The 27,678-nt window shown below is 43.9% G+C and overlaps 2 protein-coding genes across 3 annotated transcripts; one reads left to right on the top strand and one right to left on the bottom strand.

Annotated features, from left to right (window-relative positions):
- Positions 1–3,175: 3,175 nt before the first annotated feature.
- LOC134069801 (pantothenate kinase 1-like) lies at positions 3,176–15,832 on the bottom strand. Of its 2 annotated transcripts, none has more exons than XM_062525893.1 (7): positions 15,309–15,832; positions 12,061–12,413; positions 11,093–11,346; positions 10,507–10,683; positions 10,048–10,171; positions 7,858–7,983; positions 3,176–7,492 (listed from the first exon to the last, which is right to left on the bottom strand). In XM_062525893.1, exons 1-7 carry the CDS (start codon positions 15,583–15,585, stop codon positions 7,433–7,435), a joined length of 1,371 nt encoding a protein of 456 aa, XP_062381877.1. In that variant the 5' UTR covers positions 15,586–15,832; the 3' UTR covers positions 3,176–7,432. The 2 variants fall into 2 exon arrangements, with proteins under 2 accessions (XP_062381877.1, XP_062381878.1); XM_062525894.1 differs by lacking the exon at positions 15,309–15,832 and adding an exon at positions 14,289–14,419.
- A 1,344-nt stretch (positions 15,833–17,176) lies between these two features.
- On the top strand, positions 17,177–19,053 carry LOC134070591 (5-hydroxytryptamine receptor 7). Its single transcript, XM_062526982.1, has 3 exons — positions 17,177–17,616; positions 18,110–18,449; positions 18,558–19,053. The coding sequence occupies exons 1-3, from the start codon at positions 17,177–17,179 to the stop codon at positions 19,023–19,025; spliced, it is 1,248 nt and encodes a 415-aa protein (XP_062382966.1). The 3' UTR covers positions 19,026–19,053.
- Positions 19,054–27,678: the final 8,625 nt, after the last annotated feature.

Here is a 27,678-nt window from a genome sequence, read left to right on the forward strand (position 1 = left end):
GTTGTGCGAACCCCGGGGTTCATGAAAGCATACGAGCTTACAACCAATGGATTTACCTAGCTCTTTTTCCACTCCCCCCAACACGTGAAACAAAATTATGCAATTATGCATGACTGTGTACCGTGAGGCTTTCCAGTTTGCGCGACCGTAGGACAGTGTACTTACATTGTTATTCCAGTTAAAGTAGGCCTACATTTCTGTTTTTGTGGATATCATAGACCAAGTTAAGACAAAGTCAAATAGCAAATATGCTATTGTATTTAGCTGGTTTAGGGCTTTCGGTCAGTGGTAGGCCTAAGCTAGATAAACAAACATGCGTACAAACACATACGCTGAAATCAATAGGTTTAAAGGTCCTGTAGAATGCAGGCATGTATTGGGTAGTTTAAAAGGTTTCATAAGTTTGAAAAGTTGTTTGAAATAAATAGATTCTTTAAAGTCTACCAAATATCGGATCGCTCCTATAGCCTAATTTTGACGAGGTGTCCTCCTTTTTTGGCTTTGGAGAACACAAGTTCATGTTTAGATGCTATTGGATTCTCAACTCACTGAAGTGCATTGCTGTCAGGTGCACCCTTTAACACAAGACACATAACCCCAAAAGCTGTTGATATTGTCATTGTGAGGAGGCTAAGTCACATTTGTGTCTATCAACAAAAAGGGGAAAAGAGAAATAGTAAAGTTATTCCAGATTCTCAAATCTATTACACAGATTTAAGAATCTGGAATAACTTTACTAATTCTCGTAAATATCGCATGACCTGTCTACAATTATATTGGCTTTCAGTTGTAACAGCCTCAGTGATGGTATGCTATTGATGGTAGCCTATTCTAAGCAAGTTCTCAGACAGAAACTAGTAGTGTGGTCTGTCATGTAATTTTTTGTAGTTTTTGTTAACTAGCCCTGTGGCACTTTGGGCATCACAAAGTTACCCAAAACTGCTCTGTCTAGAGATAGAAATCACTTTTTGTGCAATAACAATATTTGGATATTAGATGTTCCCCAGGCATGGCACATGTTCCCGGCCTGTTTGTTGAGTCTATCAAGATGTTGCCCTGACAGAAAGAGCTGACGGCGTCATTGAGGCAAAGGAGGACAGAATGATACCATTGCTCTCTGACTCTGCATTGTATGATACCGCGGTGGTCGCATAGTGCAGGAGCTGGACTAGCATGTAGGTTCAATTCCTGGCTACCACCGTTGTGCCCTGAGGCACTGAACCCCAAATTGCTCCGGGGACAATGTAATAGAATCCGATCAACGTATGTCACTTTAGATGAAATGTGTCTGCTAAATGTAAATGTAAAATGCATGCACCTCTGAAATGAATTGTTTTCAGTTGCAGGGACGCTAGAGAAAACCAGCCGTTTCTGATTGTCTGCAAGGCAAGGCAACAGTAAAGCATTCCTCCTTTTCATCTTTTTTAGTTGCCGGGTAGTTTAGACACATCTTAAGGCAACTAACCCTTAAAGGTTAACCTTGATAACCTATGTCTGAGTGATCAGATCTACAGTATATGGGCCTTGAGAGCCTCATAGCCTGGAAAGCATAGTCACAAACACTTACTCTAGGAGAGGGATTTCATGAAGGATCCCAAGCAGGCCAGGGGATGGCCACCATCTTGTCTAGGGGCTATTTGCCACCCTATATGATTTGTCCCTGATATGTTAATTTATTAATTTATTTAAGTTAATTAATTTATTTAAGTTAATTTCCCCTTTCTTTGGTTTATCACAGCATCACATTGTAGGAGTTCCCCTTTTTGTTAATTTCCAATCAATTAATTGAGAACAGACAAAAAGGGTCAGGCTCATTTATGTAACAAAGCAAAAAAACAGAAGTTCTAGGGCATCTATCCACACTGAATGACACACAGTTCTACTTATCAGAATTTCAGCATCATAAAAATCAGTTCGTGGCCACAATTTCAAGCAAACGTGTCGCATAACAGGGCAGCCGTGGCCTATGGGTTAGGGCTTCGAGCTTGTGACCGGAGGGTTGCCAGTTCAACCAGTCCACAGCTGAAGTGCTCTTTTGTTGAAGTAGCTCAACAACATTCTTAGTGTGAGAAAGATCTGTCAAACGTAGCAATCATCCATGAAATTGTCAAAGTGTCTCTATCAGCTGCAGGAAGAAGAGAGAGGGGAGCACACATTGCTTGTTTTAGTATTTATTTGTGAAATAATTCATTATTGGATAATGTTTGTATGTTTTTATGTTCTATAATTAAGTATGTCTAACAAGAGTTTCTTCATTTCTAACCTTAATCAGACTGTATGTTGCTAGATGCACCTAAAGTAGATTGGCTCAATGCTAAATGCAAACTGGTTCTAAGCTATGCAAAACTATGCAAACTACCACTCTGTCCAAGTGTTAGTTTCCTACGTGTATCTACAAGCAGGCAGCTGCCTGTTGTTCAGTATCTCTTCTGAAGGCTCAAACGTGTGCTGAAATGTCCCACATGTTCTCAACGCTTTACTGATCTATTCAGACAATTGTCACCTTCTGTGTGAGCCACCACATCTCTTCTAGCCTTTGCAAGCAAATCAGAGAAGAACTCATCAATATTTATACACCCACCGTGAAAGGGAAAAAAGAGCTTTGTTTTATTTTGGGGCCAGAAATGGTGGTGATTGTCAATTTGTCACACATTTGTGTTCAATATGTTGTATTCTTACACACACTGCTTAAGGTTACGGTTTGTGTGTGTGTAGAAGGGCCTAAGTTTGAGTATATTTGTTTATTTTGTTTAGGCGTTAGCTGACAGAGCCTTACACAGCACTAATTACAGGGTCAGTCCCCCTGGGGCAACTTGGGGTAGAAGTGCCTTGTTCAGAGGCACAACAACGGACACTACTGATATCAAACACACAACATTCTGGCATTAAAGTTAGAAGTTCAGAATCAGAATGAGCTTTATTGGCCAGCTTTGTGTAAACAAACAAGGTAAGCTACCTAACTACTACTTGCCCACCACCAAATACGGGCTTTGATAAGAGTGCACCACCAATTCTGGCGATGATTTTAACATATATTACTGTATAAGACAATGAATTTGCCTTGCACATTTATGAGGATATATTTTTTTCTTTGTTTTATTAAGCAACCATGTTGTATGGTCAATCCAGTCAGTGGTCAAACTACGTAAAAAACACCATTCAGGCACAACACAAGTAAGTCATGATGCATTTAATGAAAATATACAACATGTTCAGACAGACAGGGAGAGCAGAGCAATAGACTTCAAAAAGGATGAAAGAAAATCATGACATTGAGGATTAAAAAATACATTAATAAACACTTCATTCTTCGTGGTATTGCACCACAAAATCTGTTTTAATATGTAAACACCCATCAAACATCAGGATACTGAAGCAGGCCAGTGTGTCCCATCACTAAAGGGCTCTATGACCAACACCTGTATTTCAACTGTTATATTCAGGCACCGTTTTTGTTGTTATTGTTGTTGTTGTTGTTGTTGGTTGTTTTGCTTTTCGGAAAAGGTGACTGGCCTTCAGGCTACGGAAAGGAAACACACCAAGCTTCACACAGTACTGCACGTCTGGCTCTGACTGAGGTTACAGTGTGAGACTGCTGCTTCACGACAGCTTTTCCAGACAACAGGAAAACCTGCCGTGATTTCTGTGCATCAACTAGTCGTGAGCAGAGTTGGAGACGTCCCGGCTTCAGGAAATAAAAGTCCCACCACCACATGTTTGTCCCAACCGGTCACATCAGTAGCTGATTCCAATTTGCATTGTAGTGCCTAGCCAGAGGGAACACCAGGCAGCACTTCTACTTTCTGAAGCCGGGTTAGAGTACCTCTGATCACATGGGGAAAAAAGGAGAGTAACTGAAATGAACCCCATCAGCAAGAAAACTGCAAAGCCGCTGCACTTCTGAGGCTAATGTTTGCCGCCAGGATGAGCGGCCATATTCATTCATGCCGAACTAAAGTAAACAAAGAACCATTTGCCCCTGGGAGAGGCCGGACAGACCCCGAGAGCCACTGTCCAGCGCCTTATGGTCTGGTTTTCAGTCATATCGCAGATCTCCCTTGTGGGTAAAACACCGAAAACCTCACTAACAAAGTAATGAAATGGAAAGTAATGAATGACAACACAAACTCGGCCACCACAGAGTGAGAGTGTGCAAAACCACATTCCTCACCATTTCAAACTTCACTTAACCCCACCCCACCCCACCCCAGCCTAGCTTGGGGTTAAATTACAGACGTAATTAAGTTAAGCCTCTGGTTTGATGCTGAAGGGTTTATACTGTTCCCACCGATATGGTTTCACTGCGACGTGCGAAACACTGCTTTTAACTCTGCCCATCACTGTCTGCCATGTCACACGCAGAAACACAAACAAGGAGCACATGCAACAAGGCAAATGAACATGAGTAAGTGACACCGGGACAATGAATGACTAAAGACAGAAGAAGAGGGGGATATTTTGACGTCTTCACGTAAGAAAGAGACAACGTGAAGAAAAATACAGTTCAAGCGTACAGTAGCTACACTGAATGAACAAAGGCACCCCGTTTAAAAGCTGGAAGAGTGTCTCAAAGAGTTAATGTTTGACTCGATGCAGTTGCATATATGCAAGAATTTGTACCACTCAATAATAGCAACAGCCAACAAGATGTTCAAAAGCCATTTTCCTTAATAATAAATCAAAACAAAACACAGATTATACATATTTGATAAATACACCTGCAACATTAAAAACGACCATAATATGACATTTTTCAGTCAATCTTTCAAAATGATCAATAACTAAATAATTAGCAGCATAGCTACTATATTAATCATTATTTCATCTGCATTTGCAAAGAAAGATTGTACAAACGTGCCAGTTATTTTATGATTAGAAAATCATGGATAAGTCAGAAACATAAGCAGTAGCATCACAACAATTATGAAACTAACGCTTAAAAAAAAAAAAAGACTGTTGCTATTGTGTCGTGTTACACAATTAAACCAACATCAACATTATATACAGCTGCGTAAGGCAATAAAGGGGACTGGCCATAGAGAGACAGAAATGGAGAGACTAACAGACATAGACAGTAAAGGAAGAGAAGATAGATAGTAAGAGAAAGAGAAGAAAGAGTAATGGTCTGGAGAGACAAGAGAGTTTGATAGAGAGGTAGCGAGAGATAGCGACGGAAAGAGGGACCTGGTTCTATTTACAAGTTAGACAAAAATACTTTTAGTGACAGATTCATAGTGTTTGGCTAGTCTCACTCCAGTAGATTTAGAGTTTTGACTGGCATGGTTGTTTTTTATGACACCAAAGAGTGTCGAAGGAAATGATACACAAAGTCACTAAGACATCCTGTAAGGAGTGTAAAACACTTGGGTGACAGCTTAAGTTTCTTCAGTTATATATCTTCTTCATATATTACTTTTTCATGTAGGAGGAATACGCCAACAAAGTGATTGTTTTTATATATTGCTTACAACAATCCTGTTGGAATGATTTATGACTAGGATGATGGATATTGGCCATTTAGAAGTGGCGCTTCATATTTGATGGTTTAATGTTTGTTTTCAATTGCGTAGGTGAAGCTATTTACAATATGCTCGAAGTCCTCTCTGATTTAGACCAGAAAGTGAACATTTAAATTCTGTGACTTGGAATTGCTACCGGGACATTCACGTGAACCTGTCCTTTGTTAAAGGTCCTGTAATATATACTCTACATGTTTGTGTATATCATGTACATTAACCAGATTTTAGTTGTAATGCCAGTTTGACAAACCCAAACTAGGCTTGTAGACTGGCATGGAACAAGAAAATTTGGAATCACCCCAGTCACAGCATGAAGGGTTACCCTTCTGGTCATACTGAGGTAGGGAGAATAATAATGCAATTTTGGTTTCTTGACTAAGCATTTAGGCAGATTATGAAATCACTGAAATTAGGATTTGTTTCTGCGAATCCAGATTTACAAAGCACACTTTTTATGCACTACTTCGGTGGCTTTTCGTTTGTTCTCTGAGATTTTCCAGTTGATTTAACATTGGTTAATTATAGTAGTTTATATAACATTTTGAACTCACTGCCAGTTTACATGATAAAGCATTTGTGCACTGCTTTTGCTTGAGACTTGCAAAGGCATCTCTCTCTTCCAAGTCAACATTGAAAATACTTTTGTGTCCCCACTGCAATGCATCTCACCCTGTACAGAATACATTTGGCTTCATGGGACAAGGCGGTTGAGGAAAAGGAGGGGAAAGGCCTTATGAAGAAGAGTTTAAAAGGTCAGTTCAAAAGAAAACAAAAATGCAGATTAGCTCTTTTACAGGCCATGCAACAAGCAGCATCTCACTTCTCACTTCTCACTACAGGCGTTAGTTTCTGAATCTTTGGCGAGAGTTCAACACTAAACCTGAACGCTATCCCTAACCCTCGTTGAACTGCCTTCAGCTTACAGTAGAGTTTAAAACAGACTCAGTCCAGCATGGACAGGAACCGTAACGGCGTTCGTGAAACTGTACGTGGAAAAAGTACAGTTGAGTACGGTTGAAGTCTCGTGTTAAGTCTGGCTTTGACCGGCTCTTTTGCTCATCGCCTGTAAGTCATACACTGTATAATCGCCATGTGAGTTAATGGATACTGAGTCACTGTATACGCGAGAGCTGATTTTGCGAGATTTGCACTAAGGTCAAATCTCAGGACATGAACTTGGTGCCTTATCGACAGTCACTGCTTGGTCCACGTCAATCATTGGACGACGTGCATGGAGACAGCATTCTGGGTAAAGCAGGGAGGCAAAATATCTTTAAAAAATAAAGAACACAAAAGTATTTACAAGCAAAAGAGTCTCCTGCATGAAAGACTAGTATGAGATGTTTGGTAGCACTGTAGTTAGCTCTAGCGTTTACGATCAACTGATTCTGACAGAAGACTGCATATAAGCGGCACGTTGGACCGCAATGACGCGGAATGAGAACAGGTACTGCTGTACATTAAACTTTTAGGTCCATTTCCTACAAAGTGGTCGGAGGATTAGCACAAACAAAAACAAACAAACAAACAAAACAACAAACAAATAAACGAAACAAACACAAAACAAACACAAGTGAATCAGTAGGTTCTGGCTTTCGAGGACACTGGTAAGAAACACATGGATTGTTATTTCTCTACAGGCAGTACCAGGAAGGCGTGCTTCTCAGCAGCAAAAAAAAATAAAAAATAAATAAAAATATATATTTTGTTTCTCCTCTAAGCCACATTTACACCAAATTAGTAGTAAATCCGACCAACATTGAGGAGGGAAAGAGGCAATGATGTTAGACAGTTACATCATTTTCAAAAATGGCTTCTCCCCGATAGTGGCTTGTCCTGACACCATTTAAGCAGCTTGTCATATTAGGGCTTGGGACCTCACAACCTGGTTCCCATTGGTTCTCCTTCATGCTTTAGAGGTCATCGGTCATCCTTAGTAACTCAAGGAAAGCGCCGACAGCCCCAAAATAGCCCTGCAGATGTGAGAAAGGAATCCGTTCAGTTCACCTAAAGCACAGCTGGGAACCATCCCATGATCACTTTGTGAACACATGGCATTAAATATACATGGGCTGAATGTGTACACTTTACTATACATTGGTAAGATAGAACGGTAAGTTGAAAATAACATCTATCTGCCATCTTAATTGTATCACTAAAACAAGACAAAAGCTAAAATGTTTGGACCATTAGTATATTTGAACATAATAAGAGCAAATAAACAAAATAAAGAAATTGTCAAAACTAACAGAATAACAGAATTTTTGTTAACACAATTACTTGTGGTCATTTTTTTTTTTAAAGAAAAATAATTGTTTACAACAAACACAAAGTTTACCTCATGTTCCAAAAAGAGGGCTTTAAGCTGTCCTTTTGACCAGAAATCCATAGCATAGGCTAGCAGCTTGGTTGACACAGTATTGATTCGCAAGAAGTTGCCCACAAAAACAACTCTTTCAATATTCTGGAAAGAAAAATGTCACTGTGTCAATATCTGTCACATATTTACCACATTTCTGCAAGGGAGATGGTTCACTATTTGACTCTGAAACACAACAGCAAGTAAACAGAAAAGGTTTGACTGCCCCCTAGTGTTAAATATGATTATTGACTGTAAGTGAGTTTGGAAGCAACTCTGACACGACTACATCTAAAATTTTAAAGCATTTAACTATAGCAAATGTTAACCAACACGTTTCAAAACATAAACCACACACATTGTGTCAAAGAAACCAACTGAGTCAAAAAAGTGCCTTGTCTATATAACATCACAACATAAGCAGTCTCCTGTTGCGGGTTCTGTGCGCTTTGATAGCCCTGTACAATGCTGCTTGATCTCCATGGCTACAAGGCAACACTGTAAAGAAGCTGAAAGCCCACAGAGTGTCTGCCTCTCTGTCTGTCTGTCTGTCTGTCCGTCTGGGCCATGGCCATACGCCGCCACTTCAGCCCCGGGCCCTGACGTCAGGAACAGGAGTTGCTGGAACAGCAAACCTGTTTTTCCAGGTAGACACCATTCAGAGAAATATGAGCCCCCTGCCACCCCACCCTCAATTGTTGGAACGCTGGTGTGACGGAGTGAACCGGTTGTTTCCCAAAAGTGTTACCCAGGCACCGGTTATGTCAAAAGATAAGAGCTTGAGTGCTATATGCACGTGAGGACATGGCGACTGGAAATCTGCCCGAGGAACATCAGTTTTGAATAGTGCCTACTACTTGTTACTGCAGAAAGGCATACTAAAGTCTTCCAAGGTAATTAACAAAGTAGCCTATTGTGTCAGAGTCTCAAGTCAATTCCCAGTGAAGTTAAAAAAAATTATAGATATGGTATAACATAAAAACAAGACATTGCATTGCATTTGCAACAATGCATTTGTTTTATGATATACTCAAAAAACATACATCTAAATTTACTGCAGAAATTAAAAGCCCACAGCAAATTCACAGAGGACAGTGTTTTTCACAGTCCCATTTTTTTCGTAGCTTTTTTTTGCTTTTCTGCTTTAGGCCTACTGCATTTTACCATTCTATTGATAATGATCATATCATGAGTCAGTAATTCGGAAGTACTACTTTACATTACAAGACATGCACCTCCAAAGTATCATGATATCCGTGTTTAATGAAGAGCAAAAAGGCAAAAAGCCTGAATCGTGAATTTATTCACTGCATCTCACAACGGACTTGAAACTGCACAAGCTGCAGAGTGTCTTAGTTACAGTAAGTGCCTCTTTAAAAAACGCAAAAAAGATGTTGTGCAACATGTCGTGCAACGCGAGAGGAAATTCTTGCATGCTACATCCCATAATTAGGCAATAAGCCCCAGGAGACCATATAGGTGTCAGTGATTTCAGGACAGCTAAGGGGCATTGTTAAGCATGTTCAGTAGAGTGTCCTTGCAGAGTGTCCTAGTTGTCACTGGAACATATGGACGCGAGTGACTTATTGCTTTTCTAAAAGCACTACATACTGCACACTGTATACCTGATTGGATATGCACAGTCACACTGTATACCAAAGATTGCATATGCTGTAACAAATCCACAGCACAGCATTGTTGCTGTGCATTTGTTACAGCATATACAATCTTTGGTATACAGTGTGCATATCCAATCAGGTATACAGTGTGCAGTATGTAGTGCTTTTAGAAAAGCAATAAGTCACTCGCGTCCATATGTTACATTTCACGATCTATTCAAAGATAACCATTATTCACCAGGAAATATTTTCATTCTATCATAATGGTTGTCAAGCAACATCGAAAAAGCAACAACTCTAAATTTTATTCGCTATTTGTCGTAGCGCAGTAATACAGAATGAAATGCGGTCAACGTGAAGGGTTGTGCTGGGTTTCACGACGGCATCGAACACACTTCAGTGAATCATAATTAAGGACCGAAACTATCTGCTTAAGAATGTCTGATGTACCACAGCGTTCCGGTGCGGGATGAGATGTGGAACAGAACACACACACACACACACACACACACACACACACACACACACAAACAACAGGTGGGCCTCATACCTCATTGACGGCACACATGCGCGCCAGCGAGCCAATGTTGTTGGTGATGGTGACGAGGGTGGCTCTGGCCAGGTCCTCTTTGCTGATGCTATCGCGTTTCTCTTTACTCATCATGTGGCCAAAGCTGGGGACAGAGGACCGAGGTGAGAGAGAGAGAGAGAGAGAGAGAGAGAGAGAGAGAGAGAGAGAGAGAGAGAGGGAGGGATAGAGAGAGAGAAACAGAGACAGAGAGAGAGTGAGAGAGCGAGAGAGAGAATTGGATAGAAAAAGGTAAACAGTTAGATAAGAAACCCTTTTAGTAACTATTGTGTTCGGTCTATCAATATTTAAACATTAAAAGCTCAGCACAACAATGATGTCATACGGACATGATTATATTGACCGAAAGAAAAGAATAAACAAACGAACACAAATAGTTGAAACCCATAAGCAGTCTGTTACTGTAAGTACTCCCGTTACCTGGAGGCCACAGCGGTCCCTTGGAGACCGAAGCGCTCGTAGTCTCCCCCATAGATGTCCTTCACCAGCTTGTCCACGTTGGAGCTGTCCCCCTTGGCGGCCATTTCCAGAGCCTCCTCGAACGTCTCACAGCCTGTTAGCAGGCAGCACAGACCCAGAAACGTCCCCCCTCCCAGACTGTTGAGGGAACAGGGCGACAGTTACAGCTTCAGATACATACAACCATGCGTGTATCCAATGTGGGTAACAGAAAATGAAAACGTAATCATGGTGGTGTAAAATACTCCTACTTCAGCTATGTGAACTTCGGTAAGTATGTAAATAAACTAAAACATGGTTTATTGTTAAAATACCATGTTATTTGTAGTGAAAAGAACTATCTGGGGCAAAGTTCATCAGAACTATCTCAGGGCAAAGACCCCATTTAGAAACATCACCTGATGCAATACACACACACACGCATACACACGTGAACGTACACACACACGCACACATGTTATGTCATCCACTGAGAGAGGTTACTGAAACAGGGTTTATTTATTGAAACGACCCAAAGCTAAAAATAGCCGACGCAGCAGCAACCTACCTGGTCCCGGTGACCCGCTTGTAGTCGTCCTTGGAGTAGACGGCCAGGATGCTGACCCCCGAGCCGATGTTGACCAGCAGCATGGGGAACGGGTTCTCCAGGCGGCACGGCCGCTTGACGCAGTGCTCGTGTTCCGACGGGTTCTCGAAGAAGTAGCACTCGGGGTGTCCGTTGAAGCCCACCGAGTCCAGGTAGAGCAGGCCGTTGATCAGGCAGTCCAGCTCGTCCAGCTTCTGGAGCTCCAGGTTAGCGATCTGCAAGAGGGGGACGAGACGAGACGAGGGAGGAAGGGAGGATGGACAGAGACAGCAATCAGACAGGGTACAACACGTGGTTCATAGAAAATAAACAGAGAATGCATATCTCATATATATTTCAAGGAATATCTGATTCCTGTGGATATCTATATATTATGTTTGCATAATATATATATTATATCCAATATAATGGCATCATAAACCACAAAGAATCAATAAAGATTTAGCCAGCTAAAATGTGTGTAGGAAGACCACAAGAGTATCTCCTTTGTGTTTGTACAATGAGAGCAATGCTCCATCTAGGCAATAATCCTCCGAGAAAGTCTTATCTGAGTACCTTGAACTTGTCTCTACCAAATAGCACCTTGAGTGACATGTGCAGCAATCCTCAACATACACACAATCACACACACACACACACACACACACACACACACACATGCACGCATGCACACGTGCACACACACACAAACAATCACACACACACGCACACGCACACACACACGTGCACACACAGACACAGACACACACACACACACACACACACACACACAGACACACGTGCACACACAGACACATACACATGCACTCACACACACAGACACATACACACGCACAAACAAACACATCTATACACACACACGCACACACACACACACATACACGCATCTGTGAGGGCGGCGCGGCCGACGGCCCGACGGCCCGACGCACCATGCGGAAGTCGTCCTCGAACTTGTAGGCGCCGCCGCCGGTGGCGCAGAGCGTGGTGTGCAGGCTGGAGAAGTTCTTGTCGCGGCCCATGTGGATGAAGCCCAGCATGTCGTGCGTGGGGAAGCGGATGAAGTGCAGGTTGCCCGTGCGGCCGCAGATGGTCAGGTTGCACAGCTCCAGGTGGACGTCGCGGACGCCCGTGTTGCCGTAGGCCACGTTGGAGGTCAGGTAGCGGCGGATGCTCTTCAGGCTCTCCACCTCCTCCTGCTCCTCCTCGGCCGTGATGTCCTTGGGCTCGAAGTAGACAAGCTTGACCAGCGTGCCGCCGATGTCCATCCCGAACCAGGGGAAGGCTGCGAAGGAGGAGGGGGACACGGTTGTCGTTGTGGCCGTTGATTCAGCTTGGTTAAGGGAAAAGGAATGTGTGTGTGTGTGTGCGTGTGTGTGTGTGTGCGTGTGTGCATGCCTGCATGTGTGTGTATGTGTGTACACTGACGGGGGAAGAGGGAATAGTTGCCACCTGTAAAAGTGGAGCGTTTTTGTCTCCATGGAAACAGTGGCTTAAAGTGGACAGTGCCGCATTGGCTACTGTGAAACTAGCATTTATTTTTCTGTGAAAGACAATGTTCAACAGACCATTGTAATCGGTCATATTTCAACATGGAAAACAATACAAACCATACATACAGACCTCCAGGGTTATAACTACGTACCAATATAACTATAAATCTTTCAAAACGTAACACCCTAATCCCTCACAGTTTATCTGACTACGGTCAGAACAAAGCATTGCTCAACAGATTCACGCACTCACAAACCTATGTCACTATACAGTAACAACATGACTATGTATACACATACCAGCAGTTACTGTAACAGACACACAATGGTACAGTCAGAAGCCTCTATTTCAAAACAGTTTCAAACCCACCATGACACTGATTTATTTCCGATCAACCAGGCATGATTAGAACTCATCAATCTGCACGGAGCGGCCCAACCCCGCAGATCAAACCCGCAAAAACGGCCGGAGTGTGTAACGAACTCATTAAACGTCCAACTGGCAGCAGCACATGTAGGTGAAAGGTGTGTTTACTCCTTGCGGTTGGGCTCAGAGTGCAAAGTACTACTAAGGCCGCGGCCACAAGGAAAAAGGGCTGCTGGGACCTGGCAGAGCCGAAATTCTCTCACAAAGATCGGTATACGAGCCCACTCACTCACCAACATACACACACACACACACACACACACACACAGTCAATCGTGCTCCCTTGCTGTATATGGGTGACATCATATCATATGAATGTCTCAGCTGTCACCTAAAATAGGTTAACCAATATACATATCCATACACATGAACTCTTGCTCATAGACTGTAGCATCCTAACTCAGTTTTTGTGAGGCCAATTTCTAAAGATGTCCAGGGTTTGGACCTCCCAGGCAACTTTGCCACGTGACAGCCTAACAGTGTACTCTCTCGCTGTCTCTCTACTGTACATGTGTGCAACTGTTGTCACCTGGAACAGGGCGAACAGCAGTAGGCTACTCTCTCCTGTACATATTCTGGGGATTGTGCATTGTAAGATCAGAACGTGTTTATGTGTTTAGAGGCAGCGTTTATAATATGGTAATGATACATGTAACTGGCCAATGAAATGGTGAACAAAAATTATTGTGTCCTCGTCCCTACATTGCTATAATCATTCACAACCTAATCTACTGTGATCTATCTTGTCTACAAATTGTCTTATGTAACAGACCGGACCTTGCTGCACGTACAGTATCTTAGTTTGCATGCATTTGCCTTTCAGCGGATAGATTCATGGAATCAGTCGTTCTAGTTTGGTTTGTCCGGAAGATTTTGCATTTTTGCAGCAGTTTCATGACCAGACGGCGGAGTGGTAATAGCCCAGTATGTGTTTTAAAGAATACCGGTCAGTCCACATTAATCGAAACTCGGAATGGTGACCTTTTGTCTAAATTACGGCACAGTGCACAATTCAGACACAAGTTACAATAGACCTCTCAATGGACTGTCGCAAACAGATACTTCTGCGTTCAAAAGTGAGGGTTGTTGGCAAATTAATTGTGAATTGAATTGCGCATGTGCATCGTGATATCTTTTCCCAAATAAATTGACAAACGAATCTACGGTATCATGGGCTAGAATAAATCCAATCATTGATCGGGCTATATCAAGCCGATTTGCGTAAAGGCAATTTACATACCTGGTTTCTTCACGTCCAAGATTTTCAGTTTCATAGCTGCAGTGCGCGCACGCTGAGGTAGCTCTAATACCAACTGTCACGAAAATGTGATAAACTTCATGGGCAAAGTTGTGCCGACCGGTCAAGTGCCATATCTCTAGAAAGTATGCAATTGCGTATTTGACAGGAGACGGCACTTTGCGCTTCTTCGGCCAGCCCCCAAGACAAGTATGCTGCTCTCATTGGCTACAGCCGCAAGTTCGACGTATCAGCAAGAACTTAACACACCGTCTGACTATCAGTCGACCAATGAAAAGACACTATCAAAAACACCATTTATTTCCCAACACAAAACCATCAAAGACCCCAGGGGTCTGTTTTGTCGTTCGACGCGATACGCGTGATAGGACATATCAAGAACCTTTCCTTGAGGACGCAAGGAGCACGATGTGACTTCAGTTATTTGGTTTTAACACGTCTATAGTTGTGAGAAAAGAATGACATGTCGAACCTTGCTTTGGAATTTGATAGCTTGTATCAACACCACCGGAACTGACTGATAATGTAGCAACTGGGAGATCTTTGAACCGAGCAGCATCTCTGGTCCACAGTATCAATAGGCCTACATCCTCATCATATTGGTGATGCTTGAGAAAACAGCACCAAATAACATTAGGCCTATAGCGATATTATTTTAGCTATTTTTTATAAGTGAAATAGGGAGAGAACATTATCAACGGTCTTGATAAAACTACCGATAGTCTTCATTTTCAAGGACAGAAAATAAATAACAGTGGTTTAAGTGTTTCTTGCCACTACGATTAATGTAGACTAATTTCATGTTAGAGGCCTAACCTTCATCTATGCGTTGCCTATTTAATATGTCTTGACATTTCATTGGCTTTTTGGGTCATTAAAGAAAATGAACAGCTGCAATAAATCCAAACACGTCGCCCATCATTGTTTAATAACAGTTATTCCACAAATAATCTATGGTGTAGTGTTTGCGTAAACAGCGGTGCAAAATCACATTCAACTTACGAGGTCTGTTCTTTTTGCCCGAATCCATTCTCCTTCGACGCCTGCATCGTTTTGCTGGCGATCCATTATTGTGTACGTCCGGGTGGTGAAGATGGTGGATATTTTCAATGCCGCTATGGCCACCGCTGCTGTGACTGTTCTCACCCCCACTGCCTTTAGACGAATTGTGCGCTATGCCTCCCCCGTTACTTTGTTGTGCTGGATAGAATCCATTCACTGTGCCATTCAGGTATTGAGAACTTGTTCCGTTCGGATCATTAGCTTGGTCATTTTCCATATTTACTCAAAGCGACCGAAATTAGGAAACCCGAATGACTGTCGATAGCCCACACGATTCTTATTAGCCTCGAACTGACTACGCCGACGACCTAAAAAATCATTTAGGACAGGCCTATGAGACGGTGTAAAGACAGTGCCGTTTTTATGTGTCCCCTCTAAAAAACGGCAATAGTCAAAAACCGAACGATGGCAACGACTGTTCCAGTTAAAACACTCGGTCGGGGTCACTGTCGGTCATACTTCTTTTACTCTCCTGTCTTCCTCAGCTTCCGAGTGTAAGAGCCGGTATGTTACGTCATCATACAGAACAAATATCCACACCCCCTTCAAGGACGTCACATCACTACAATTTTGTTCTTCAAGGTTGCAATGCAGACACAAGAACTGATTCAGCAAAGTACCTAAAACCTATTGTCAAGTATTTAACCTACTTTCGCCAGTCGACGAGTGATGCTTGAAATTGTTCACCAAGTCAGTCTGTTTATGAGCCCACTCGCACACACCAAAGTTAGTAAAGAAATCGATTCAGGCCTATATTGTTAAGTTTACCTCAATTCATTTCAATGCTGCTGAATAAAACATATTTTGCATAATAATTTCTAACGTTTTTTTCTTTTATTTCTATTCTTGGCTCTATTATAGTCAAAGGGCAAAATCACAAACAAACCGTGTAGCCTAGATCAGGCTACGCTCCAATAGGCTAGGCTACTCTTAACCAGCTTGTGTCTGAACTCCATAATGGAGCATAAACCTTACTCATTGCTCAACACATAAATTCAACTTAATTCAGCAAAGCAACTGATTATTTTTTTGTTTCATAAGTTAACCGAGATATTCTTTCAAACGTAAGGGATGTGCAATAGTATTTGGCTGAACAGAAGTAGACCTTATCCTATAAACAAACAAGCAAGAACGCATAGATTAAACTACTAAAACCATAAACTTTCAGAAGAAAAGTAGAAGTTTCACGAATTACTTTTTTCTGAGTATATTCAGTGTTTCTGCCTCGTACTACTACCTACAGCCACATGATGGCGGACGAGTATTGGGTTTTTGCGTTACATCTTTTTGGACCCGCAGATTTGGAGCCGCCAAGTTGACGTTTATTTCTCTTCAGTTTTCCACCCATCTATGACAAAAAAAAACTAATTAAAAAGACATGGCATCTAACATCATGAAACTCTGATTTTTAGAAATATTTGTCCAAACAGTGATATCACACTTCAGATTCAGGTGCGTCTTTTTGGCTTTACCGCGTCTCTCTGACGTCACCTTGATATATGCACGATCTGCTGCTGGAGCAGTTCAGTGTGACTTTGAGTGTGAAAGTAGACCCTGCGTCTTTGCTACGACACCACTGCAAGTCAATAGCATCTTATGTGTATGGCGCATTTTTACCTTACTTGCTATTTACTCATGTGTACTATATATTTAATGCGCAATAAAGGCTGGCACCGGGTTTTGGAGATGGTGATAACCACTGATCACCTATTGGGACACGTAAAGTGAGTGGTTTTCAGGACCAGAGAGAGGTCACCAACGTTACCATGAAACCGTCTTTTACCAAAGACCCTATAAAGGAACTCGTAATGGCCGGATTGACCTCGGAGGTGATGGACTTGCGCCTGCTGAGTGCGCAAGAGACGACCGTGGCAACTTTGACAACTTCCAGCCCGATGGATAACGAGACGAGTTGCGGCGAGCACATCCTAAACTACGGACGCATGGAAAAGATGGTGATTGGTGTCATTCTCACTTTGCTCACGTTTCTTACCATATGTGGGAATTTACTGGTGGTCATGTCTGTGTGTTTCGTGAAGAAGCTCAAACAGCCCTCTAATTACCTTATCGTGTCCCTGGCCATCGCGGACATGTCAGTTGCCGTGGCTGTGATGCCGTTCGTCAGCATCACCGACCTCATTGGCGGTCAGTGGATTTTTGGCCGGGTTTTCTGCAATGTTTTTATTGCAATGGACGTGATGTGTTGTACCGCATCAATCATGACGCTTTGTGTGATCAGTATTGATCGGTGAGTAGGAGTATGTTTGTGTCATTTTCACTTAATTCAGAGTAAAAGAAAAACAATCAAGTTTTGTTTTTGAAAAGTTCCATTCTGGCCAATAATTCACTGGATGAAAAACAGAAATGACTGTCTCTGTCTGCTGTTTATGCTAAACACTTCACTAGTAAATGATATACTGTTAGGGAGGTTGGAGGTGCTAAATAATAAACAACAACAGTACAGCATAAGAGGGGGTTACAACTGCATACAGCAGTGAACTCACAAACAAAACAAAACACAAATAATCATGATTGATTACTTACCTTTTGGCTCAGCTCTTGCATCAAACAGAGAGCTTTCTGTCTGCTGTGAATAATTGGTAAATTATGTGTAATGCCAAAACGAAATTTGCTCTAGGACAGCCTATAGCTTATTTAAATGGAATACCAAATTACATCCAAATTCTCTTATTTCTGAAATGTTTGTCTTTTGTTTTTGTTTTTTTTTCATCTCACCACAGATACATGGGTATAACCAAGCCATTAACGTATCCCGTGCGTCAGAATGGGAGGTGCATGGCCAAGATGGTGTTCTCTGTGTGGCTCCTCTCAGCGTCAATCACCCTCCCCCCTCTGTTCGGCTGGGCCCAGAACATCAACGACGGCCACGTGTGCCTGATCAGCCAGGACCTGGGCTACACCGTCTACTCCACGGCCGTGGCCTTCTACATCCCCATGTCCGTCATGCTGTACATGTACTACCGCATCTACCGCGCCGCCAAGGTCAGCGCCGCCAAGCACACCATCGCCGGGTTCCCGCGCGCCGCCTCGGCGTCCGCGTCTGCGCCGGTGGCGGCGGCGGTCAGGCCCCGGGCGGGCGAGGACAAGGAGGAGGACGAGGACGAGGAAGGGGGCGGGGGGAGGGACGGCACGGGCGGTGGCCGGCGGTCGGGGATGATGGGCGCGGAGTGCGCGGCGGCCGCCCTCAAGCTCCAGCGCGAGGTGGAGGAGTGCGCCAGCTTCTCGCGCCTGCTCCGCAGCGACCGCAAGACGCTGTCCATCTTCCGGCGCGAGCAGAAGGCGGCGGCCACGCTGGGCGTGGTGGTGGGCGCCTTCAGCGTCTGCTGGCTGCCCTTCTTCCTGCTGTCCACGGCGCGGCCCTTCGTCTGCGGCGTGGAGTGCAGCTGCGTGCCGCTGTGGCTGGAGCGCACCTTCCTGTGGCTGGGCTACACCAACTCGCTGGTCAACCCCTTCATCTACGCCTTCTTCAACCGCGACCTGCGCACCACCTACAGCAACCTCATCCGCTGCCGCTACCGCAACATCAACCGCAAGCTGTCCGCCGCCAGCATGCACGAGGCCCTCAAGCTGACGGAGAAGCACCAGCACGGCGCGTTGGTCGCCGGGTCAGGCGGGGCCGGTAGGACCCTTCTGTAAAGGGGACGTGGGGGATTTCTTTTTGCTGTCTGGGAAAGGGGGGCACTGACTTTCATATCACGCACACTTGAAGAGAGAGTCAGATTTGCAAAAAAAAAAAAAGAAAAGGAAAATGGCAGAGTGAAGGAGTCGTAGATCTTGAGTAAAGCGCACAGGTTTTGTGGCCGTGGACCTTAAGGGGGAGCAATCCATCTTCCACTCACCCCCCAGGTGCCATATTCACCCCTGCAACTCCTGATCTATGCTTATGGATTTGCCCATCAGGAGGAAATGAACTGTAAAATGTATAGGGCATCAATTCAACTCACCCACCACCTTCCTCCTTTTCTTATACTTTGGAGGACCTAGCCAAACTCTCGGCTCTTACCTCAAATAAAACTTTAGTCCATATAGACTGTGTGGAGTAAACAGATGGGGGAAAAAGTGACATTTTTGCGACCAGTGACAAAGCTCCAAGTTGTTATTTGTGCTGCATTCGTTATGTGGAGGCACGTGACTGGGCAAACCTGGGCCGCATGGCAGACAGTCCCTCAAACCTCAAACAAAAACTTTAGTCCTTATAGACTATGTGGAGTAAACAGAGGGGGGAGGGGGGGGGGGGGAGAGTGACATGTTTAGCAAACAGCGACCAAGCTCCAAATCGTTATTTGCGGCATTCATTATGCGAAGGCACGTGACGGGGCAATACCCGGGCCGCCTGGCAGAGTCCCAGCCTCCAGGGCGGTGTGAAGGATGAGGAGTCCTCTCAAAGGGGCCTATTACCTCCCTAAGTCTTTCCCCTTGCGCCGGAGGCTGTCACTGGCCTGTTTCTCCCTGCTGCGAAGAGCATAATGCCCGGTATAATGTTCTGGAATGAGCGCCTTGCACACCTGGGTCTCAGCGGTGGCTTGTGATTTATGAGCGGATCCGTTTTTTAGTTTGGCTTAACCAGGTCAGATGTAGTCAACGTGCAGAAATGTGTCCTTGCTATAAGTAACTTGCGGAAGTGTGTTATTAACACTGACCGAAATGTAGAGCCACACACGTGTCCTCACTGAATTTGGTTTTGTCTGGCTGGACAGTTTTAGTTAGCCTGGAGACCATGACACTCTTCACAGAGAGTCTGGCCTAGAGCCATTGGCAAACGTTTATTTCCTGGTTTGTGGATGCTTGTCTGAAGTTTGAAATCATTGGAGTTCAATCACTAACGTTTGGTAATGACGTATGTTAAACACGGGGGACACAACGATAACGATAGGCTTGAAAAAAATATGTAATCGCTCTCGGGAACACCCTCTATCCGCTGATTGGCGGAGTAAATGAAAGTGGATCAAGGTATTCCAGACGGAGTATGGGAAAAGAAATGGAGCGGAAATAGGTGGAGTCAGGCGATGTTTTAATCCCATTACGTTAAGAAAAGTTTCCAGTCGCCTATATTGACTGTAATAGTACCATGTTTGTGTTTCTATAGACGGAGTGCATGTAGACTTATACAGAGATGGTGAACGTAATACCACAAACATCTTTCTCAGAATATTTAAAGCCTGCGTTACTGAGGTAATTCAGTCACAGATGTAAACTAAAATGGGTTATTTGAGCCCAACAAAATCCAGTCCAGTGCTTTCCTGATGTGGGTTTCACAAATGCAGATCAAGAGACACAGGGCAGGTGTTCTAGTCCAGTAAAGAGGAAATAGATTAGTGTGCATACATGCATAGCCTACAGCAGTCACTCAAAACTTGAATAGTCAAACGTGCCAACTTCATGTTCATGCTCCACTAGCATTCAACAAACACACACTCATTTAACGTTTCAATGATTCACAAGCAAAAGACACACGCCATTGATTGGAACCTGCTGGAACGTTTAATGTTTGATATGAACTCCAACTCCTATACCGGACCCTCCCCCTCCCCCCTCGCCGTCCCCCTCTTTAATATGGCAGCTCGCTGGTAGGTTTCAGCGGTAGGTTTGATAACAAGCTCTGTTTGATAACAAGCTCAGTGGGCAAGACAGCAGGATGTGAGTGTCATTAATAGCTGCCAGGTATTAATTATCTGTTGGCTATGGACAGAAGACAAAAGAGAGCAAAGACTTTCGCAGGTGCCTTTCGCTGCTGTCGTCACGGCGACAACGGCAGATGGCATCCTTTAAATCATCCTGGGCACCCCTCCGCCTCCCTTCCCAAAACAAAAATCAAACAAACACTCCTCCTCCAGATGTGGGGGTGTCAGTGAGCACAAGGAGAACGCTCTTCTCCCGAGCAACACAGCCACTTGAATTCAGAAGAAGGATTTTTTAGTTGTTTTTTTTATTTTTTTCCCCCCCTCTTGTCTCTTTCACAGTATTGCGATGATTTACAGTTATGGGCAACCACCTGCTACAGAATGGAGAGGGCGATGACTCATGACTCTTCTGAGCACTTGTGCTACCAGGATAATTCCCCTTTCATCAGCAGCGCCGACACCAGATCTTGGCAGAGAGCTATACGCTATTTTTTAAAGTTTCATTTTTTTTTTCGCTTTTTGCTTTTCTTTCCCCCCCCCCACTGCTGACAGAAACACATACTGTTGGGTCGATGTTCCTGTTCCTGTTCCTTCTGTTAAACTCAGCAAAGAAAGAAAGAAGAAAGAGGAGAAAAGAGAAAAGACGTGTTGGAGAGGGAAAAAAAACACCACATGTTTCGAGGCGAGGAAATCAACCAGAGAGAGAGCCAGAAAACTTTCAAATGATGACTGTCAAGAAAATCGATGAGCCACGGGATATAGGCTTGTGTACAGTAGATGTAACCGAAAATCAGCTACAGTACGCGCCATCATACCCCAAGTGCAGTCCACTGCATTAATCATTAAACGCTGTATCCTTGCGCTTCAGAGGGATGAGGCATCTGTGGCAATGAACCACTGGCGCTACCCACTCAGGCAATGAGAGAACTGACAGAATGTGAAATGGGGTGAACAACAGTGGAAACTGTGATTAAGATGCGACCGCTTTGTGTGTGCATGTGTGTGTGTGTGTGTGTGTGTGTGTGTGTGTGTGTGTGTGTGTGTGAATGTATCTGTGAGAGAATGAGAAAGGAGGAAACGTGGAGACATGGAGAGTGAGAACAAAAGAGATAGATAGTGTGAAAACAGAAGGAGGGAATAAAATCGGGATAAAGTGGTCTGACGGTAAAGCCCCTCAGTGGGGGTATCTCATGGATTTATAGATCAGAGGGAATTATGGGAAAGTGGCCTCAGAGTAAATGGAATGTTGCCCCGGGCTCACTTGCATTGTCTCCGTGGTGACAGCAGAGATAACGGAACAATCGCAAGGAACACATACAGTGACCTTGAGTTCTCCTCTCTTCTTCTTCTTCTTCTTTTTCTCATTCTTTTCTCTCCTATTCTGAGAGATTACAGCTTCTTCCCTCTATTTGGGTATTTCCGTCCTATTTAGAACTACACATTTATTTAATTATTTATGTATTTGTCGCTTGTTTTGTTTATTTATATATTTATTTATTTACTGAAGGGTTTTTTTTGCACTGTTTTCTCTGTGAGTTTCTGTTGTGAGTGAACAGACAAACCAACCTCCATTTTGAATGGCATCAAAGGGACAGAGGGCAGTGATGTGGGGAGATGAGGAGAAAGGAGTGGCCTAATTGCTATAAGGAGGTGGTTTAAAATGGACACCCTTGGGAGAACACTGGGACTCGTTCGGGCAGCTACGCAGCTTCTGCAAGAGAAACAAATGGGTGCTGTCACAAACGGTTCCCTCGCCGCCGACTCAGCAGGACACGCGAGGGCCTCTCGGTCCCGGAGGAACGTTCCTTTCACTTGGATGTCTCTGTTGTGACATGCGAATTTTACATCCCAGAGCAGAGTCCGCACATCAACTTGAACTGTAATTAGCTTGGTGTTCACATTTGTTTTGTGCAGAGATTGGTTATCTATGTAAAGTAGCTGGTGAGCAGTTGTCATTGGAGATTAATGAAGAGCAAAAAAAAGTGTGTTTCCTAATTGAAATCTCAGTCCACATACAGTATAAAAACATTTTTAAAAACAACCATGCCCAATTTAGATTTAGAAGTGCAGTCTGTGGACATCAATTCAGAACGAGCAAATGCATCAACTGTCTGAGACTGTCTCCCTATTTGTGTTAGCTTTCTGCTGAGTAACACTGTTTGTGCCGGTGTTCAGTCGCGTCTTCAAAAGTGACTCAGTCATTGACTCAGCCAGAGCACATAGTAACATCGGTTGGCTTTTCTTCAGGCCATAAGCAATCGTCTACCCCAAAGCGTGTGTGATGCACCAATTAGTCTATCAAGCTAGGCAGCCGCTCCAGAGAAAAGACAGTGACAGCACAAGATGTCAGGAGTTTCAGGGCACACTTTTGTTGTTCAGGGCTAAAAAACAACACAGACACAATTGCTTAAAGCGTTCATGTACAGGCCAGTGCTGTTTAAAATTGACCCAGTTGTGAGGTGATGATTGTATAATACCAAGTCATGTAAAAAGCTGGGAGAATCGTTGTATTTTATATATATAAAATTACTTCAAAATGTTTGTTTGAGACTTTCTTTCGTTCTTTCTTTCTGTGATGCTTCAAATATCACTGTCATTATAAAAGTACTATTAGGATTTGTTGAAGTAACCAAAGCAGCTTCATTCTTCTTGCAACGTGAAGTATTCAAGTCCACTTAAATGGAAATAATTGCAACACACATGAACAACAAAAGCTTCCGTGTAAACCAAAGTGACCTTGACTAAGGGTCCTTGCATTTGAAGTAAAGGCTGATGCTGCTATGATGGTATTCAGGGGTTCCCTGTGTCTGGCTGTTTATCTTGAGATACTCATCTGCATTGCCGGGGAAAACTGTCAGTACCCCCCCCCCCCCCCCCCTCTCTCTCTCTCTTTTTCTCTCTTTCTCTTTCTCTCTCTCTCTCACACACACACACACACACACACACATTCACACACACACACACACACACACACACACACACACACATACACACACACACACACACACACACACACACACACACACACACACACACACACACACACACCCCGATACACCTCCTACACACACACACACACACACATACACACACCCAGACACCACCTACAGTGCCCTCTCACCACTGTGATCATAAATTGCATCTGTGTATTCAAAAGGCAATCCTGGCGAAGTCCAATGTTTAGCATTTATGCTAAATCCGACAGGGGCCTTTTAAGTCCTCTGCGGTTTGTTCGCTCATTTATTTATTTATTTATTTATGGATGTGGTCAATTCATGAATTTTCACACGGCCCACACACACGCAACATCCCTGCTAATGAGCAATTGTTATGCATTATGACTTCTTCGTCTGTGCAGACATCAAGCCACTTCTGTGGGGTACTGGTGTCTACACAATGTGTGAGTTTGTGTCTGTGTGTGTGTGTGTGTGTGTGAGAGAGAGAGAGAGAGAGAGTGAGTGTAAGAGAGAGAAATAGACATACACACACACACACACACACACACACACATACAGAAATTACATGGTAATTTTGGGAGAAAGAGGGGAAAGAAGAGTGATGTTTTTCGCACTAAACGGACAAATGTTTTCTCTCTCTATCCTCTGCTGCCGTGCCACGTTAAGTTTACGGGGCAGCCTTGCTTCCCATCGGAGCCACAGGCTGTTCATCACAAATATTGCTTCCAATTTTCAGTCGCATTGACCTCATAATGTTCTTGGCTCTACATTTCACGGGCACATGATTTGGGTTTAGGATGCATGCGCACACAGGCACACAGACACCCACACACCCACACACCCACACACCCACACACACACTCTCTCTCTCTCTCTCTCTCTCACACACACACACACACACACACACACATACACACACACACACACACACACACTCTTTCACACACACACACACACACACACACACACACACACACACACACATACACACACACACGCACACATGCACACACACTCTCCAACAGACTTCCCAAAAAAGACCACCTCTCTGGAGTAGTCTGATGTGTTGGACTCCATGCGTGTCCAGCCCAAACAGATGTTCCATACCTGAAGGTTCACTCCACTTCCCCACACATAGCACATGTTCCATGGACCCCAACTCTACAGTCTGCACCCCAGCCATCTCTAGCCCCATAAATCATTGTGTGTGTGTGTGTGTGTGTGTGTGTGTGTGTGCGTGTGTGTGTGTGTGTGTGTGTGTGTGTGTGTGTGTGTGTGTGAGAGAGAGTCTCTGTGTGTGTTAGTTTGAGTATTCCCACAAGCCCCAGGACAAAGACAGATGACGGTATTAATAGCACCGATGCCAGAAGAGGCCTGACATACCTTCTCTGTCAAGGAGATCCTGGAGGGGAGGTTCTTTTCTCCCCCTCTGCTGCGGCATGGTCATTTAGAAACCACCTCAAAAAGAGCCGGAGCCTTCTTCTCCCCTTAACGCGTTTCGTCACGTTCATTCAGTTCTGCTCTTGTCTTGTTTGTGTTTGTTCTTTTGTTCTTGTCCCCTGTGAGTGTGTGTGTGTGCGTGCGTGTGTGTGTGTGTGTGTGTGTGTGAGTGTGTGTGTGTGTCCCCTTGTGCGGGCCTGGTGCGTGGTCGGCAGGACAACAGCAGCATCACTCTGCTGTCCACTCCGCTCCACACACCAGAGCTCGTAGGGGTCGACTAATTGGACGACCGTCCGGCCTGTCCGAGACCTCGTCCCTCCCACGTGGTTTGTCACCCCTTGTCCAAGCCATGGAGGTTGACAGGCCCGCGAAGGGGGGGGGGGGTGCTAGTGACAGCGATCTTCATTAACGGAGGCACAAAAGACAGGGATAAATGGCTGACAGCTCTTACTAGCCGTCGAGGGGATGATAAGGTACGCGGAGGTGGTGGAGAGAGAAGATGTGGGGCGAGAGCGGAGTCAAAGTATTCATCTCTGGTGGGCTAGCGCTAGCCCATTTATTTTCCACCAGCAGCCCCGCAGTGTGCTTTTGTTTCTGAATGAATGGATGGCGAAGCCGAAACAGAGAGACAAAAGACAATCGAAATCGACTTGTTCCTCTACGCTAAGCTCATTAAATCAGACGCTTCTCTGAGTAATGCTCCATCTGAAATATATTTATCTAAAAACAGGACCCAAGACACGCTTGTCAGACAATCCTTTTTCGCCCTCTCCAGTGTCCTTCTTGATGCCACTCTCATTCAAAATTAGACAAATTGATCCTCAGATGCATCAGGGACAAGACGAGACAAACATTTTACAAGATGGCCGCTGTCAACGTCCTTTGAATGTCCATTCATGGTTTCTCCAGGGATGTTCACGGAATTGGCTTCCATAAAAGAATAACAGAATGTGTGTCCCTCTATAGAAAGTTATCTTTCATCATTGGACAAGCAATCAGAGGATGTGTCATTGTTCTATCTTGGTGTTCATAATGAGGAAGTTTAGATGGCTGCTGTGGGATTGACTTATGACTTGGCATGTTAATTGCCACTATTACCTTGTGGATGGTGTCTGACTGACCCCAATAGTCCAGCGTTAAGTGGCAGTGTTGACTTTGTGAAAAGAGCTGACACCAAGAGCATCATGTGGAAGGAAGGACACTGTCACTGGCTGTGACTTCAGAGAAATAACGCGCTTGGGTGAGATGGAACAGAAAATCGAATTTCTCCAAGTCAACAAGCGTGGGATTGAAAGAAGATGATGAAGAAGAAGAAGGCGAATGTCTGGCGTCAGAGATAATGAGTGCTACCTTTTTAGAGTAGGTAAGGGATACAACCTGAATAGCTGCAGAATGGGCAGTGAATCGCAGTCTGCAGAAGTAACGATCTACTCTAGGACAGGGGCTTTTCAATTGATGGTGGCCCAGAGACTAATCTGACCAAGAAGCGTTGTGAGACAAGAGGTCAAAAAAAGTGATTATCGCAGTGAAACTACATTACTGACTGTACGGTAAGGGACCATCTGCAATGGCTTCACGGATCACCATAGGTTTCAGACCAAATCACGGGTTGAAAATCCCTGATCTAGGACAATTTTTTTTTATTTTTGAATGTGGCTGAATGTGCAGAATGCAAGTTCTAAGAACACGGCCCAATGTGGGGCAATTAGTTTCCTTGGGTGTGTGCTTTAACACTTTACATTTGACTAAATGGTTTGTCAATATAGCCAAATAAACAGAGGCAAAATCAATTCCCTAAAATGAAGGAGGTAATTGTTGCCTACAATCTAATTATTAAATCTTATTGTCTTCAGAGGCCATAGATAGTGTTTAAAAGATCTCGTTACACCATCTGCTCTGATGGATCGCACCCATATCGCTGCCTCATAACTTTTTTCGGGGAGAAGGATTTTTGGGAATGAGCCATCGAGAGTTGTTTTTTTCCCCAACTGAAGGCCATTATTCAGGCCTGAGAGTAATGGGGCCACTGCTAACTGGGCTGTGTGCATTTCTGACCCCCGAACCACAAGCTTGGCTGAATACTAAATAGGCTATCAGAGGCGTTGAGACCAGACAGTGGCAAGAGCCAGTGACCTACCTGTGATCACAGGTTCAATTCAATTTAACTACGTCCAGTTATCAGGACATGGTCACTCACGCTGGCACCATCAGGCTAAGGGTTAAAAAACAAAACAATCTGAGACAAAAATTAATTTGAATATTGTTTGAATT

Source organism: Sardina pilchardus, chromosome 22 (assembly GCF_963854185.1).
Source record: "Sardina pilchardus chromosome 22, fSarPil1.1, whole genome shotgun sequence".
In the NCBI taxonomy this organism is placed as follows: Eukaryota; Metazoa; Chordata; class Actinopteri; order Clupeiformes; family Clupeidae; genus Sardina; species Sardina pilchardus.